Source organism: Chenopodium quinoa, unplaced genomic scaffold (assembly GCF_001683475.1).
Source record: "Chenopodium quinoa cultivar QQ74 unplaced genomic scaffold, ASM168347v1, whole genome shotgun sequence".
NCBI classification, from domain to species: Eukaryota; Viridiplantae; Streptophyta; class Magnoliopsida; order Caryophyllales; family Amaranthaceae; genus Chenopodium; species Chenopodium quinoa.
In genome coordinates this window covers 1185448-1201881 of record NW_018743863.1, presented here as the reverse complement: position 1 = coordinate 1201881, position 16434 = coordinate 1185448, and the positions used below count along the sequence as shown (strand labels likewise).

Below are 16434 nucleotides of genomic sequence, written 5' to 3'. Positions count from 1 at the left end.
ATGCTAGTACCACGCACCATAGCACAAGGCATGGGCTGCCTAGCAGCCATGGTGCGCACCCACCAATCAATTGTGTGGGCTATTTTGCTTAATTTTAAGCTAGGTAATTTTGCGAAAATTTTGCTGTTTTAAATTATTTATGTAATTATTTTAACGAGGTTAGACTTCGATTTTTTCGGCTTTTGCAAAATTTTTTGATTTTGACAAATTATGGGTTAAGCCAACTTAATTAATCGGATTGATTAAGTATGGATGCGGAATTTAGTGGGAGCTTAGTTGATTACTTGAGCAATTTGCTTTTAGAAATAATGGATCAAACAACTTTGACTAGTTTTAATTAGGCGCCTTAATCGGATTAACCACCTAAGTTAGTTACTAGTTTTGCGTGTTTAATTGTGTATTTCGTAAAATGCATGGGCCATTCACAAATAGTGAATGGGTAAATGAAAGATTGTTTTCAAAACAGGTTATTGAAAAAGGCAACTAGTAGGACCCGACTAGGATAAAAAATACGGACTGCGTTCCGTTATGTATTTTAGTAAATCTAAATACGGTTTGCGAACTGAAAAAGGCAACTAGTAGGAACCGACTAGGATAGAAAATACGATACTGTAAGAAGAAGGGACATTGGAAATGGGACTGCCTCAAATTTAAGGAAGATAAGAAGAACGACACCGTTGCTTCTTCATCAGGTATTTTTGTTATAGACTTAAACTTCGCTAGCAAAACATCATGGGTATTAGATACCGGATATGGCTCACACCTTTGTTCCAATGCTCAAGGACTAAGGATAAATAGGAGGCTAGAGAAGGAAGAGGTCGAGCTTCGGGTCGGCAATGGAGCAAGAATGTCTTCCGTCTCCGTTGGAACTCTCAGTTTTTCATTGCTCTCTAGGCTTATTTTAGAACTTGACAATTGTTATCATGTTCCTAGAATTACCAAAAACATTATTTCAATTTCGGCGTTGGACGCCAAAGGTTTTGAAGTTCGAATTAAGAACAATAGTTGTTGGTCGGTGGACAATAGGTCGTTAGTTTATTATCCTAGATCAAAATTACAATTTATAACTACAACCTAGCTCTATCAAATTTTGCTTTAGATAGCGGTAAGGCAGGGTCGATTCCCAAGGAAAACGGGGGTTTAACACAATTAATACGAAATCGAGGAGAAATTGCTAATAACAAAAGGTGGTATTTGAATTTGTGTTGAAGAATTCTATGGACAAACTAACTACTATTGAGCCTAGAATAAACTAGAAATAAGGGAAATAGATTAAACACTTTTAAAAGCAAATAAATGGACAAGATTATAGAGATAACAATGACAAAAGCACTAGGGAAAGGGGGATTCAATCATGAACAAAGAGTACTAGTGAAAACCGAAAGGAAACCGATTCTAGGAGTATAAACTCTACCTAAAATAGTTCATTCTCATGCAACTACTTAAGCAAGTCGACGAAATCATTCACACCTAGATTAAATCATTCTAATGCATTCAATCAAGGGCTAGATTCTTGGGATTAGAGGTGCACACACTAACTCCAAGCATATTATAGCTCAAATCATCAACTCCAGAATAAGTCCCAATCAATAATCAATAGATATTCAAATACACATGATTTTCACCCCCTTCCCTAGCTAAAACCTAAGCTAGAAGGAAGGGAATGTCCATAACAACTAACATAAGCATGTATTCAATACCAACACAACCTAACATGATTCTAACTTGAAAGGAAAATCAAAGAAACTAATAAAGCTTGAATATTTATGGAAATAAACTCAAGTACGAGCAATAAAACAAAGAAGATCAAAAACTAGAGAAACAAAAGTAAAGATTGATATTATAAAGATTAAAGATTACCAAATCATCAAAGTAGTAGCAACAATCTAGAAGAAAGCTTGAATATTTGGTTACAAAGATTGAATCTTGAACACTAGTGTTTTCTCTCTCTAGAAACCATGAACTTCTCTCTCTACCAATGATTTTTGGGGCCAATGGAATAGTGGATGCTAAGAAAATCAAGCAAGGGACTATTTATAGTCTTCTACCAAAAGGAAGAAAAAGGGCAAGGGAGAGGGCTCTCCGAACAGGCAGCCGCGCCCTCTCCAAGCTGGGTAAATAGCCTCGTAAAACCCAGAAAGCCGCGCCCGCGGGCCTAAGTGCCGCGCCCGCGGGGCCAATGCCGCGCCCGCGGCACATATGCTCCGCGCCCGCGGCTCGCCATCTCCACTTTCTTCTGCTGGCTTCAGACTTTTCCTGTCCGCGCCCGCGGCTTACAAGCCCGCGCTTGCGGCCCATCAGAACAGCGCACCCTCTCTATCCTGGCATCTCCACTCCTTTGCCAAGCTCCTTTGGCATCTCCACTCGAGCTATTGATTCGTGAATCGCACATAAGCGCTGGGAGCTGTCAAAACACATAAAAAGGAGGTAAAAACTAGAAGAAAAGACAAAAAAGGGGAGGAAAAATACGAGAGGGGGCTAAAGTGACTAAAATCAAGATAAAAGGGGTTAAAATAGGCATAAGCAAGTGACAAATCCGGGGGAAATCGGTAGTAAAAAAGGGTTAAAATGGTGGCATAAATGCCACACATCAAAATCCCCCACACCTGCCTCTTGCTTGTCCTCAAGCAAGACAAAGAGAGAAAGAAAAATCAAACACCACAAAGACAAACATAATATGGCATGGTTTTGGGAAAAACAGCATAAGAGATCCAAAGAACAATTGCTTTATCTGGACTCAACCATGACAAAAACGTCAAAGAGTATTAGCTATTCTCAACTACGTGATGCATGCACGCCTCAAGATGTTAGAGATTGCAAGAGTCGAGCCTCAACTAAGCATAGAGAACTAGTGAGTCATCTTTCGCCCTAATCCCCTCTAAAACGGTCCGCGTTCTCCCCACTAGCTTCAAATCGTCCCCCTAGATGGCTCCTCATGATTCCACGAAGGAACCGGAAAAAGATTTAATTTGAGGAAGTAAAAGATCATCCCGACATCTCAACTATGCACGTTCTTTCCAGAGGGTTGAGAACCATCTCCCTCCACTGGTTGTTGACCATGCACTCTTAAAGTCAAAGGGGCTTCACAAGGGTTGTACTGACATGACTTAAGGTAGAGGTCGGAATATTCAATTTGAAATAGTGGCGGTAATTCCTAAGTGAAGCAAGAGAAAGGGGGATCCTTAAGGTCAAAACTCAAAACATAACCACAACTCAAACGAATATCCAAACATTTTGATTTCATTCGCATCACCACCCTTTATTTAAGTATATATACAAGATAAATAAATTTCTCATTTCATCAAATAAAGGTTTTTTTTTTTTTTTTTTCCAAACTTCTTTACATATTCAACTCTAGAATTACAAACCAATTCCACAAATGATTCACGTTCACATTCATGACGCTCTTTCACACTCGGCTCGCAAAGCCATTGCTTCATTAACTAATAGGGGTTAGTAAACATAGGTCGCTAGGCTTGTAATGAGGTTGAGACAAGAATGGGAAAACATTAGGCTCAAATTGGTTGGCAAGAGGGATGATGCAAAGAGAAAAATCAAATTTGTAACTAAATAAAAGAGAAAATAAACAAAAATGAGAAATGGTGCCCTTTTCCTCTCTCAAAAGTCCAAGGTCGCGATCTTGGGAGCTAATAGTCAACACAAGGATTCAAACATGCATAGTCGAGGATCCTAATACGCCGCTCAACAAGTTGATGAAGGCATGAACAAGAGAACCTCACAAGGGATGAGAAAGGTAAGAAAATACCAACTAGAGGGCTTCAAATCCACTACAGGGAGCAACTCCATCTTACCACATCCCGCGAACTAGGGGTTCAAACACCCTCACAAGTTCTTACCCTTGCTACCTTAACTAAGGCTCGTCTAATTCAATCAACAACAATCTCGAAATGTGCACCTCATCACATAGTTAAGAAAAAGGACAAACATTCAAGGATGCATCATCACGGAGATAGAATCCAAATGTAGCAAGCAAGTTCCAAAACACATTCATATCATCATGCCATAATTATGCTTATCACACAAAAGGAAGTAGAACAAAGGAAAGAGAGAATCAAGAAGGTTCATATGAGAGGCTTAAAGATTCAAATAAATCCCAATCGACATACAAGTGATCGTTCGGTCTCAATACCAACGATCCCAGGTTCCTTGGAACCGCATGCAAACATCCTCGAACCATTCAACTCTTTCCTAAGCTAAAGCCTAAACTAATCACGACACGAGAAAAGAAAAGAAAAGTAAAGGAAAGATCTCACCAATGTCTCTTGAAGAAAAAAAATAAAGCAACCAAGCAATTTACCGTGCCTCCACATGTCGCTTTCAATTTCTTCCAAGCTATAAAAGAGAGGAAAACAAAGAAAAACAAGGCAAGCACTACAAAGAAAAGAGCGTTAGTACTAGAGAGAGAGAAAAAAAATCCATGCACTAAATTCTTTGGGTATGACCTACTACCCAAACATCCCATCATTATAGATTCATTATCATCAAAACATTGTCATCGTATCATCATCATCATAGAAACGGACATCATAGACACCAGACAACAACAACGCTACCAACGACACCTACACCCAAAACCCCTAAATAGTCCCTTGAGTCCTAGGTGCCTTCCCCCACACTCGCCTCAAGCATTCCCTAACACTCTCCTTTGACTCAGACACCCCCCCCCCACACTAGAGTAAAGCGTCGTCCTCGATGCGGCGTGAGGACAAGTAATAGGGGGGAAGACAAAGGGAGGGAACAAAAAGAACAAGGGGGAAACTAATGGCCACTAGAGCCGGCACCGTCGTTATCCGCGCTCCCATCGTCGTAGGAGAAACCCGATGGGGGGCCATAGGGGTCCCAACCTCCGGAGTAGCCAGGTGGCCACCCATAATGATCTTTGAAGAGGTCAAGCTGGGACGCGGATAACTGGTCATATGGCTCGGGTTTGACAAGGGGGTCGGGGTGAGAGGAGTCGACATAGGGGTAGTTAGGATCACCCCTGTAATCACTCCCACCCGAAACCCGATAATCATAATGACCGAACTCATCAGGGAAATCACGCCTAGGCACAGTAGGGTCCGAGGTCCCTTGCCAATATGGGTACGTAGGTAGGTTGTCACCCCCCCAAGATGGCACGGGCCCTTGTTGGGCCGACACATAAGGGTAGTTGACCGGGGGAGTGACATCCCCTCTACCCACACTCAAATCATATAAGGCGTTGGTTTGGTAAGAGAGGTGTTGGTGGGAAGCAAACATACCTTGCATGCCGAGTTGCATGCTTTCCATTTGGGCTCGCATTGCCTCCATTTGTTGTTGGTAGTCAGGTTGATGATGTTGTTGTTGTTGCCTTGATCCTTGTTGTTGTTGTTGTTGGTGGAACTCATCCTCTGTGCCCTCATTTCTTTAGCCGGACCCTTCCCCCGTGACCATCCTAGCGCTAGAAAGGACACCTGAGTCCTTCTTTACCCACCATGGGTAATTGACTCCTTCCCTTGTGAAAGAAGTAAATTCCGGCTTGGGCGGTGCTCGTGGGAGACAAGTAAGCTCCAAGTCTTTCCTCGATCCTCGGTATCTCCGATGAACTTCATGGTTTTTAGTTGGTCGAGGTCGAGCCAGATATCACTCCCATCACTCTTCCCTACGGGGGTGCAAGATTCGAGCTTAGCCAAATGCCCCAGCTTCTCGGCTATCCGAGTTACCATCCCTCCAAAATGAATTTCACCTTTCCTTATACCCGAAAGGACACTCTCAATGCATTTGGTGAATAGAAACCCGAAGTTCATTCTGTGCCCAATTTCCGGCTGCGTAGATAGCCATAATAGTCGGATTTCCTCGGTTGTAATCTTCCCCAAGTCTTGTTTATTAAAGACCGTGTACCCAAGGATTCGATGCAGAAGTCTGATGGTTGGGTGCATGATCTGACTGGCTAAAGAGTACTTGGAGTTGAAGGCGTCCATTCTCGAAATGACCTTCCACCAGTGAAGGGGCTCATAAGCATGGAGGCCTGCATGTTCGGGGAAGAACATATCGGCATCGGGGTTGAAATCCAGCAGTTGGTTAAACTGGCGGAGGGTGAAGGTTTCTTTTTTGTTAAAGAGTTGGAAGGAGATGGAGAGATCATTATCTCCTGCGGCATGAGTTTCGAAGGAAGCAAGAAACTCTAGGGTAGGCTCTTTGTAGGTTCGATAGGCACTTGACACAAAGGAACCGAGTCCGAGGTTGTTGAACAAGAACCAACAATCCTCATCGATACCAAGCTTGGTTGTGGTGGAGTGATGGTAATGCTTGGTTGGTCTCAATTTTCTATTTAGGAGGTTGTCATAGATGGGTTTGTGGTTTTTGTTGTGGAATTTGAGGGGTGGTAGAGGTGGTGGAGCGGTTTGGGGTGTAGGTTCATTTTGTTGGGGGTTGGAAGAGGATGAACCTTGGAGTTCCTTCCCACTTTTTCTCTTCTTAGAACCGAAAACCATTGTCACCAATATCAAATTGCAGTCCAATTCCAAAACAATCACTCACAATAATCACACTACAACAATCTCCAAAACTAAGAATCACCAAGTTCAAACAACAAGCAAGCAATCTATGACAAGGAACAAACTAACACAAACAACAACTCAACAATTAATAATGCTTAAGATGATGAATGAATACAATATAGGCATGCACCAATCAAAAATTTCAACATGAAAATTCATAAACATACAATTTCTCAACCAAAAGCATGTTTCAAATTCAAAGGTAAATGAGAGTAAGGAAGAAATGTATACCAAAATGGATACCAATAATTGCTCCTACTATCCCCTTGAAGAAGAAATCAAGACTTCCTCCAAGAACCCTCCAATGGTGAAAGAAATTGCCACACAAAGAGGAATACCGAAATTGGGGGTTTTAAAGGATGAAATTTCAGATTTTTGGTGAGAAAAATTGTAGAAGAGTGAGGGAATTGTTGAAATTTGATGGAATTTGATGAATTAGGAAGAGAAATTTAAGAGGAATGGGTTAGGGTTTGGAATGGAGTAAGGAGTAGAGAGAGAAAAAGGGAAAAAAACTAATTGTGTTTTGGGGCATATGGCTGAAAATTAAAGGAGAAGTCGCAGCCCTGAAGGGCCGCGCCCGCAGCATGCTCAGACCGCGCCCGCAAAATCGTATGCCGCGCTCGCGGCTTCAGGGTTTCAGGTTTCTGTTTTTCTGGACTGCAGGATGCCGCGCCCGCGGGGTGGAACTGCGCGCCCGCGGCGGTGCCTGTCCGCGCCCGCGGTGGAGCACGCCGCGCCCGCGGCTAACTCTGCCTGCGCCCGCTCTCTGTATCCCTGAGCCATCTCCATTTTATGTGGAAAAAAATGAAAACCCCTGCCGCGCCCGCGGGCCTACGGGCCGCGCCCGCGGGGCCTTCTGTGCGCGCCCTCTCCAGTTATGACCCAGGCATCTCCGCTTTATCTTGAAAACAGGGGAGGGGCTTGCCGCGCCCGCGGGCCTATGGGCCGCGCCCACGGGTGGCCTGTGCGCGCCCTCTCCAGGGTCCTCTCTGGGCATCTCCACTTCCTCTTTCTCCAAACTCCTTCTCTTCTCCAAACCCAACTTAATAGATCATGCACCCAAAGATCAAGGTACCTAAAGAATGACTAACGCACTCGATAAGAGATTAATGGAAAAATCATCCAAAAATAGTCAAAGACAAAAAACACAAAATCAAAAAGGGTTGAGAATTCGGGTTGCCTCCCGAAAAGCGCTTCTTTATAAGGTCATTAGCTTGACCATTTCATATTATCATCAAGAAAGTGACTTAGGATCCGGCGGATCGAGCCTCATGCACTCAATCATGCCAATTTGATCATTGCAATGGTAGAGCTTCAAACGGTGGTCGTTGACCATGAACTTGTTCCCATTCGCTTCTAACTCAAAGGACCCATAAGGAGTTGTTTTTGAAATTGTGAAAGGCCCCGACCATTTAGACTTAAGTTTTCCGGGGAACAAACGGAGCCTAGAATTGAATAACAAAACCTTGTCCCCAACCTTAAAGCTCTTGTTCCTTATATGTTGGTCGTGCCACCTCTTGGTTCTCTCCTTGTAGAGTTTCGAGTTCTCATAGGCATCATAGCGGAGCTCCTCAAGTTCATTGAGCTTAAGTAGCCTCTTTTCGCCCGCCAAGGTCATATCCATATTGAGCCCTTTGATCGCCCACCAAGCTTTGTACTCTAACTCGACCGGCAAATGACAAGCCTTTCCATAGACTAATCGGTAAGGAGTAGTACCAATTGGGGTCTTGTAAGCCGTCCTTAGAGTCCAAAGCGTATCATCAAGTTTGAGAGACTAATCTTTTCTAGACTTGTTCACCATCCTCTCAAGAAGGTTCTTGATCTCCCTATTTGATACTTCCACTTGTCCTTGAGTTTGGGGTTGGTATGGTAGGCCGATTTTATGATGAACCCCATAGCGTTTGAGGAGAGCTTCAAGTTGTTTCTTGGCGAAGTGAGAACCACCATCGCTAATAAGAACTCTTGGGACCCCGAATCTTGGGAAGATGATCTTTTTTAGAAGCTTGAGCACAACCTTGTGGTCATTGGTGGGCGAGGGTATAGCTTCGATCCACTTGGTCACGTAGTCCACCGCCACCAATATATAGAGATTGCCACAAGAAGAAACGAAAGGCCCCATAAAGTCGACCCCCCATACATCAAAGGGTTCAACCTCCAAAATATTTTTTTGAGGCATTTCATCACGCTTGGTTATGCCCCCACTTCTTTGGCACTTATCACATCTAGATATGAATTTGTGGGCATCCTTGTGCATTGTTGGCCACCATAGAAGAGATTGAGAAATTTTAGCCACGGTCTTTTCTACTCCTCCATTCCCACCACATGGCAATGAATGACAATGCTCAAGCACCCCTTCGATCTCATGATCCGGAACACATTTTCTAAAAAGCCCATCTCCACATTGCTTGAATAGATAAGGATCGTTCCAAAAATACCTCCTCACTTCTTTGAAAAACCTTTTCTTTTGTTGAGAGGATAACACCGGGGGAACGACACCACATGCTAAGTAATTGGCAATGTCCGCATACCAAGGGCTTGGTGTTGATGCAATGGCCATAAGGGCCTCAAAACCCAATTCTTCATTGATAAGAACGTCTTCTTTAGTCTCAAAAGGAAGTCTCGATAGATGGTCCGCTACATAATTTTCCGCCCCCTTTTTGTCCCTCATCTCCATGTCAAAGTCTTGGAGAGAAAGAACCCAACGAATGAGACGCGGTTTTGCTTCCTTTTTGGTCATAAGGTAGCGGACCGCGATGTGATCCGTGTAGACTATCACCTTTGAGCAAATGAGGTAAGACCGGAACTTATCCATGGCAAAGACAACCGCTAGCATTTCCTTCTCCGTTGTGGTATAATTCTTTTGAGCTTCGTTGAGGGTTCTACTTGCGTAGTAGATGACACAAGATCTTCCTTATTTCTTTTGCCCAAGCACGGCACCTACAGCAAAATCACTTGCATCGCACATTAGCTCAAAAGGCAAGCTCCAATCCGGAGCTTGCACCACAGGAGAAGAGATGAGGGCTTCCTTGAGCTTTTGAAATGCCTCAAGGCAACCCTCATCAAAATTGAACACAACATCCTTTTTGAGTAACTCGGTTAAGGGTTTGACGATAGATGAAATTTTTTTGATAAACCTCCGGTAAAAACCGGCATGCCCAAGAAGCGCTCTCACTCCCGTGACGGAGGTAGGAGGGGGCAACTTAGCAATCAACGAAACCTTAGCCGAGTCAACTTCAATGCCCTTTTTTGATACTTTATGGCCTAGGACAATACCTTCCTCGACCATAAAATGACATTTTTCCCAATTCAACACTAAACTCGTCTCTTGATACCTTTTCAAAACTTTTTCAAGGTTAATAAGGCATGTGTCAAAAGACGATCCACCAACACTAAAATCATCCATAAAAACTTCAATTTCATTCTCAAGCATTTCAGAAAAAATGGAAGTCATGCATCGTTGGAAAGTTGAGGGAGCATTGCATAACCCGAATGGCATTCTTCGGTACGCAAATGTCCCATATGGACACGTAAAAGTAGTTTTCTCTTGATCATTTGGATGTATAGGGATTTGGAAAAAGCCGGAGTATCCATCCAAAAAGCAAAAGAAAGCATGATGGGAGAGTCTTTCCAACATTTGATCCATGAAGGGGAGAGGAAAATGATCTTTCTTAGTGTTCTTGTTCAGCTTCCTATAATCAATGCACATCCTCCACCTGGTGACCGTCCGGGTGGAGATTTCCTCTCCTCCTTCTCCCTTGAAAATGGTCATTCCACCCTTTTTTGGGACCACGTGAACCGGGCTAACCCACTTGCTATCAGAGATAGCATAGATTATACCCGCCTCACGCAATTTCAAAATTTCCTTCTTGACTACCTCTTGGAGGTTGGGGTTTAATCTCCTTTGAGGTTCAATGTAGGTGGATTGATCATCCTCAAGGTGAATACGATGCATGCATAGAGAAGGGCTAATACCCTTAATATCGTCAATGCTATACCCTATCACATTTCTATATTTTCTCAAAACAACAATCAATTTTTCCAAATCAAGACCATTAAGGGAAGCATTGACAATAATGGGGTATTCTCCTTCATTTCCAAGATAAGCATATTTCAAAGAAGGGGGAAGGGGTTTGAGTTCTACCTTGGGAGGAGGCTTAGAACTCTCCTCCAATTTTTCCTCCTTATGCTCAAGCTCATCATGCTTAGTACCGTTCTCTTCTTCCTTTTTGGCTTCTTCAATGGCCATAGCAAATTCCTTTGCTTCTTGGGAGAAGTAATCTTCCTCACATGTGAGAGCTTCGGCCATAGGATCTTTAGGACTCATGACAACCCTTCCCAAACGATCTAGCTCTTCATTGACAACATCGACCCTATAACACTTCTCAACCATGGGGGTTTTGAGTAGCTTAGAGAATTCAAAGACAATTTTTTCATCGGCCACTTCACATGTAATGGTATTATTCTTGAAATTGATTACCGCCCCTAAAGTTTTAAGAGCTTCACGGCCCAAGATCAAAGGTGTATCCATATCTTCTTCCATATCCATCACCACAAAGTCACATGGCACATAGATATGCCCAACTTGAATAGGGACATCTTCAAGCTCGCCACAAGGTAGCTTCACCGATCGATCGACCAATTGAATGGTTTTCTTAGTGGGGATCATCTCAATGTTAATCTTTTGAGCAATGGTTAGAGGGATTAAACTAACACTTGCTCCGAGGTCGTCTAGGGCACCCCTAGCTTCCATGTTCCCAATTTTGACCGGCAAGGTAAAGCTTCCCGGGTCCTTTTGCTTCTTGGGAATTTTGTGTTGAACAAGTGCACTCACTTGATGGGGAAGAGTGATAAGCTCATCATTGAGCTTCCTTTTGTTGGTGAGAATGTCTTTCAAGAACTTTGAGTATGAAGGCATTTGTGTGACAACTTCAATGAAAGGGAGGTTAATGTGTAAGTTTTTCATCTCACTTAGAAACCTTGCAAATTTATCGTTCAATTTTCTCTCCGCAAGCCGATCGGGAAAAGGAACCGGTCCATCAAGGTTTCTAGCCTCACTAGAAGTTGAGGATGTCACCACATCCTTAGTCTTCTTTTTCTCCATACTCTTCTCTTTCTCATCAACCTTCTCTTCTTCAACTTTCTTATCATCACTCATCTCTTCTTCTCCCTCCTTTTCCTTACCATCCTCTTCCTTGGGACTCTCATAAGATGTACCCGATCTCAATGTGATTGCCTTGCAAGAGTCGGGTTTTACAATATTGGAAGGGTTTGTTTGTGATTGTCCGGGCAAAGTGGAAGATGAGTTAAAAGGAACTCTCTCGGCCAATTGTGCTAGTTGTGAATCAACCATCTTGTTATGAGCCTTGACTTCTTGCATTTGTTGATTCATGGCTTGAAGTTGTTGAAGAATTTGAGTTTGAGTAGAATCGGGTTGAGATGCTTGCTCTTGACTTCTTTGAGTTGCTTGGGTTTGATTTTGGTATTGGTGTTGATTATTGTGTTGGTTGTTTCTTGGGTAGTTTCCTCTTTGATTTTGGGTTTGGAATGGAGGAGGGTTTTGATATTGGGTGTTGGAATTGTATGGTTATTGAGCCTATTGATTCCATTGTTGAGGTTGGTTTGCAAATCTGGGTGGTGGTTGTCTCCAAGCTACTCCTCCACCATTTCCCCTATACCCTTCTTGCCTTGTGTTGTATGCCGCTACATGCTCCGGGCTCAACCCGCCACAATAGGATGTATCATGGTTGGTGCCACCACAATTTTGACAAGAGAAAGATTTGACTTGGGAGGAGCTTGAACCACTAGCAACACTTGTATTCAACTTGGCAAGCCCTTTTGTCAACATCTCAATTTGATGTTGCAATTGATCGACCTTCTCCAACTCATACTTCCCACCTTTCTTTGGTGCATTCTTCCTTCTTCCTCCCCAAGAGTAATTTTTAACTACCTCTTCGATCGTTGCTTCAACTTGATTTTGAGGGACTTTGATCAATTGTCCACCCGCTCCCGCATCCAAATTAGCTCGGGACATCGGTTCCAAACCATCATAGAAGAACCTCATGAGTAAGCTTTGATTGTACTCATGGTGAGGACATGCTTGCACCAACTCCTTAAACCTCTCCCAAGCTTCACAAAGACTCTCCTCCGCCTCTTGTTCAAAAGATGCTATCTTCCTCCTCATCTCGGCGGTTTTCTCCTCGGAGATGAATCTCTTCAAGAATGCTTGCACAATTTCCCTCCATGTCGTGAGAGAATTAGGCTTGACTTGCTTGAGCCACTTCTTTGCTCTCCCCGCAAGAGATTGCCGAAATAGCTGCATCCGGATGTATTCTTGAGAAACTTGGTTGGTTTGTATCATGGTACAGAGTTCGAGGAACCTATCAAGGTGCTCAATGGGGTCTTCACTTGGCGAACCCGAGAATTGCTCCGCTTGAACCATTCGTGTGTATTGAGGATGGATGGTGAAGTTAGTCTCAGTGACGGGTAACAATATCCCACCGGTGAGCTCATAATTCTCCGGATTACCAAACTCACGGAATAATACATCCACTTGTTGTCCCTCCATTTCGTCACCTTGGGAATGTGAGGAGCAAGAATCACTTTCACTATCAAAAATTGCACCAAAACCTCTTCCCTCTTCTTGATAGAGTCTACGGACTTGTCTCAAGGTTCGGTCGATTTCGTGATCAAGGTTGTTAGTAGGTGGTCCTTGAGATCTTCTTTGCATTCACCAAAGCTAAACAAACAATTAGCAATGACTAGCAAGTGGAAAAGGAACTAAACAAAAAGCAACAAAATCCACAAATTACGCAAATAAGTGTGCAAAACTAGCCGTTTCCCCGGCAACGGCGCCAAAATTTTGGTCGGTGGACAATAGGTCGTTAGTTTATTATCCAAGATCAAAATTACAATTTATAACTCCTATCCTAGCTCTATCAAATTTTGCTTTAGATAGCGGTAAGGTAGGGTCGATTCCTAAGGAAACGGGGGTTTAACACAATTAATACGAAATCGAGGAGAAATTGCTAATAACAAAAGGTGGTATTTGAATTTGTGTTGAAGAATTCTATGGACAAACTAACTACTATTGAGCCTAGTATAAACTAGAAATAAGGGAAATAGATTAAACACTTTTAAAAGCAAATAAATGGACAAGATTATAGAGATAACAATGACAAAAGCACTAGGGAAAGGGGGATTCAATCATGAACAAAGAGTACTAGTGAAAACCGAAAGGAAACCGATTCTAGGAGTATAAACTCTACCTAAAATAGTTCATTCTCATGCAACTACTTAAGCAAGTCGACGAAATCATTCACACCTAGATTAAATCATTCTCATGCATTCAATCAAGGGCTAGATTCTTGGGATTAGAGGTGCACACACTAACTCCAAGCATATTATAGCTCAAATCATCAACTCAAGAATAAGTCCCAATCAATAATCAATAGATATTCAAATACACATGATTTTCACCCCCTTCCCTAGCTAAAAACCTAAGCTAGAAGGAAGGGAATGGCCATAACAACTAACATAAGCATGTATTCAATACCAACACAACCTAACATGATTCTAACTTGAAAGGAAAATCAAAGAAACTAATAAAGCTTGAATATTTATGGAATAAACTCAAGTAAGAGCAATAAAACAAAGAAGATCAAAAACTAGAGAAACAAAAGTAAAGATTGATATTATAAAGATTAAAGATTACCAAATCATCAAAGTAGTAGCAACAATCTAGAAGAAAGCTTGAATATTTGGTTACAAAGATTGAATCTTGAACACTAGTGTTTTCTCTCTCTAGAAACCATGAACTTCTCTCTCTACCAATGATTTTTGGGGCCAATGGAATAGTGGATGCTAAGAAAATCAAGCAAGGGACTATTTATAGTCTTCTACCAAAAGGAAGAAAAAGGGCAAGGGAGAGGGCTCTCCGAACAGGCAGTCGCGCCCTCTCCAAGCTGGGTAAATAGCCTCGTAAAACCCAGAAAGCCGCGCCCGCAGGCCTAAGTGCCGCGCCCGCAGGGCTTCTCTGCCGCGCCCGCGGCATATATGCTCCGCGCCCGCGGCTCGCCATCTCCACTTTCTTCTGCTGGCTTCAGACTTTTCCTGTCCGCGCCCGCGGCTTACAAGCCCGCGCCCGCGGCCCATCAGAACAGCGCGCCCTCTCCATCCTGGCATCTCCACTCCTTTGCCAAGCTCCTTTGGCATCTCCACTCGAGCTATTGATTCGTGAATCGCACATAAGCGCTGGGAGCTGTCAAAACACATAAAAAGGAGGTAAAAACTAGAAGAAAAGACAAAAAAGGGGAGGAAAAATACGAGAGGGGGCTAAAGTGACTAAAATCAAGATAAAAGGGGTTAAAATAGGCATAAGAAAGTGACAAATCCGGGGGAAATCGGTAGTAAAAAAGGGTTAAAATAATGGCATAAATGCCACACATCAGTTGTTCATTATATTTCGATAATGTTTTATATGATAAAGCATATTCAGAAAATGGTCTTTATGTGCTTTCTCTTGACAAACAAGTCTATAACATTGATGATACCGCCAAAAAGGTTAAGACCTTCGATTCGAATCAAACTTACTTGTGGCATTGTTGTCTTGGCCATATTAACGTCAAACGCATCAAGAAACTTCTACAAGAAGATGTTCTTGACTCATATAACTTGGAGTCGTTTGAAAATTGCGAAGGATGTCTATTAGGCAAGATGATAAAACAACCATTCAACAAGTAGGGAGAAAGGGCAAGTGACTTATTAGGTCTAATACACACGGATGTATGTTGACCAATGAGTACACCCGCAAGACAAGGTTACCGATATTTCATCACCTTCACCGACGATTTTAGTAGATATGGCTATATCTACTTAATGTTGAATAAATCTGAATCTTTTGAGAAATTCAAATAATTTCAGAAAGAAGTTGAAAATCAATTTGGCAAGAAAATTAAAGCACTTCGATCGGATCGAGGTGGCGAATATTTTAGCCATGAATTCGACAATCACTTGAAAGAAAATGGTATTCTTTCAGAGTTGAGACCTCCTGGAACTCCTAAATGGAACGGAGTATCCGAACGGAGGAATCGAACCTTGTTAGACATGGTTCTATCAATGATGGGTCTTAGTGAACTTCCTATCTCTTTCTGGGGACATGCGCTACAAACCGCGACACTAACACTGAACCGAGCTCCGTCAAAAGCTGTTGAAAAGACTCCATATGAATTATGGACTAAGAAACCTCCTAGGTTGTCTTTTCTTAAGATTTAGGGATGCGAAGCATATGTCAAACGATTAATTTCGGACAAACTTTACCCCAAATCAAACAAGTGTTTCTTTATGGGGTATCCGAAAGAAACCAAAGGGTATTACTTCCACAATAAATCCGAGAACAAAGTTTTTGTTGCTCGTGATGGTGTCTTTTTGGAGAAGGAACACCTTTCCAAATGACAAGTGGGAGGAAAATCGAACTCGACGAAGTTCGAGAGGACGAGAAACATTGTCAAATTTATAAAAATGACAATCTAAGTGCTTTGGAAGCAGTTGAGAAGATTGGTCAGAATCAAACAGACAATGCAAATGCTCAACCTATTACCCTTTGTAGGTCGTAACGACAAAGATCTCAACCAGACATATACCTTAGTATTGTCTTAACCGATGATCAAGACATCCTAGTAATGGATGGCGATGAGCCAGTGACATACAAGCAAGCTATGACAAGCCCCGACTCTGTTAAATGGCAAGAAGCCATGAAATCCGAGATGGGCTCCATGTTTGAAAATCAAGTCTGGGACTTGGTGAATTTTCCCAAGGGTTACACACCCATTGGTTGCAAATGGATCTTCAAATTGAAGACAGATAAGGATGGAAATGTATCGATATACAAGGCTAGACT

The 16434-nt window shown here is 42.5% G+C and overlaps 2 protein-coding genes across 2 annotated transcripts; both read right to left on the bottom strand.

Annotated features, from left to right (window-relative positions):
* Nucleotides 1–7773: 7773 nt before the first annotated feature.
* On the bottom strand, nucleotides 7774–8163 carry LOC110686531. The gene has a single exon (XM_021863150.1). It carries the CDS (start codon nucleotides 8161–8163, stop codon nucleotides 7774–7776), a length of 390 nt encoding a protein of 129 aa, XP_021718842.1.
* Nucleotides 8164–9450: 1287 nt separating this feature from the next.
* Nucleotides 9451–11889, bottom strand: LOC110686529. Its single transcript, XM_021863149.1, has 3 exons — nucleotides 11017–11889; nucleotides 10749–10917; nucleotides 9451–9476 (listed from the first exon to the last, which is right to left on the bottom strand). Exons 1-3 carry the CDS (start codon nucleotides 11887–11889, stop codon nucleotides 9451–9453), a joined length of 1068 nt encoding a protein of 355 aa, XP_021718841.1.
* Between the last annotated feature and the right edge of the window lie 4545 nt (nucleotides 11890–16434).

Coding starts and splice junctions, on each gene's coding strand:
- LOC110686529 (XM_021863149.1), bottom strand. CDS start 11,889: ATGGTTGATTCACAACTAGCACAATTGGCCGAGAGAGTTCCTTTTAAC. Junction 10,918..11,016: donor CTCTTAAAACTTTAGGGGCG/GTAATCAATTTC, acceptor ATGGTTGAGAAG/TGTTATAGGGTCGATGTTGT. Junction 9,477..10,748: donor CAAAAAGGAAGAAGAGAACG/GTACTAAGCATG, acceptor ATTTTGCTGTAG/GTGCCGTGCTTGGGCAAAAG.
- LOC110686531 (XM_021863150.1), bottom strand. CDS start 8,163: ATGGATATGACCTTGGCGGGCGAAAAGAGGCTACTTAAGCTCAATGAA.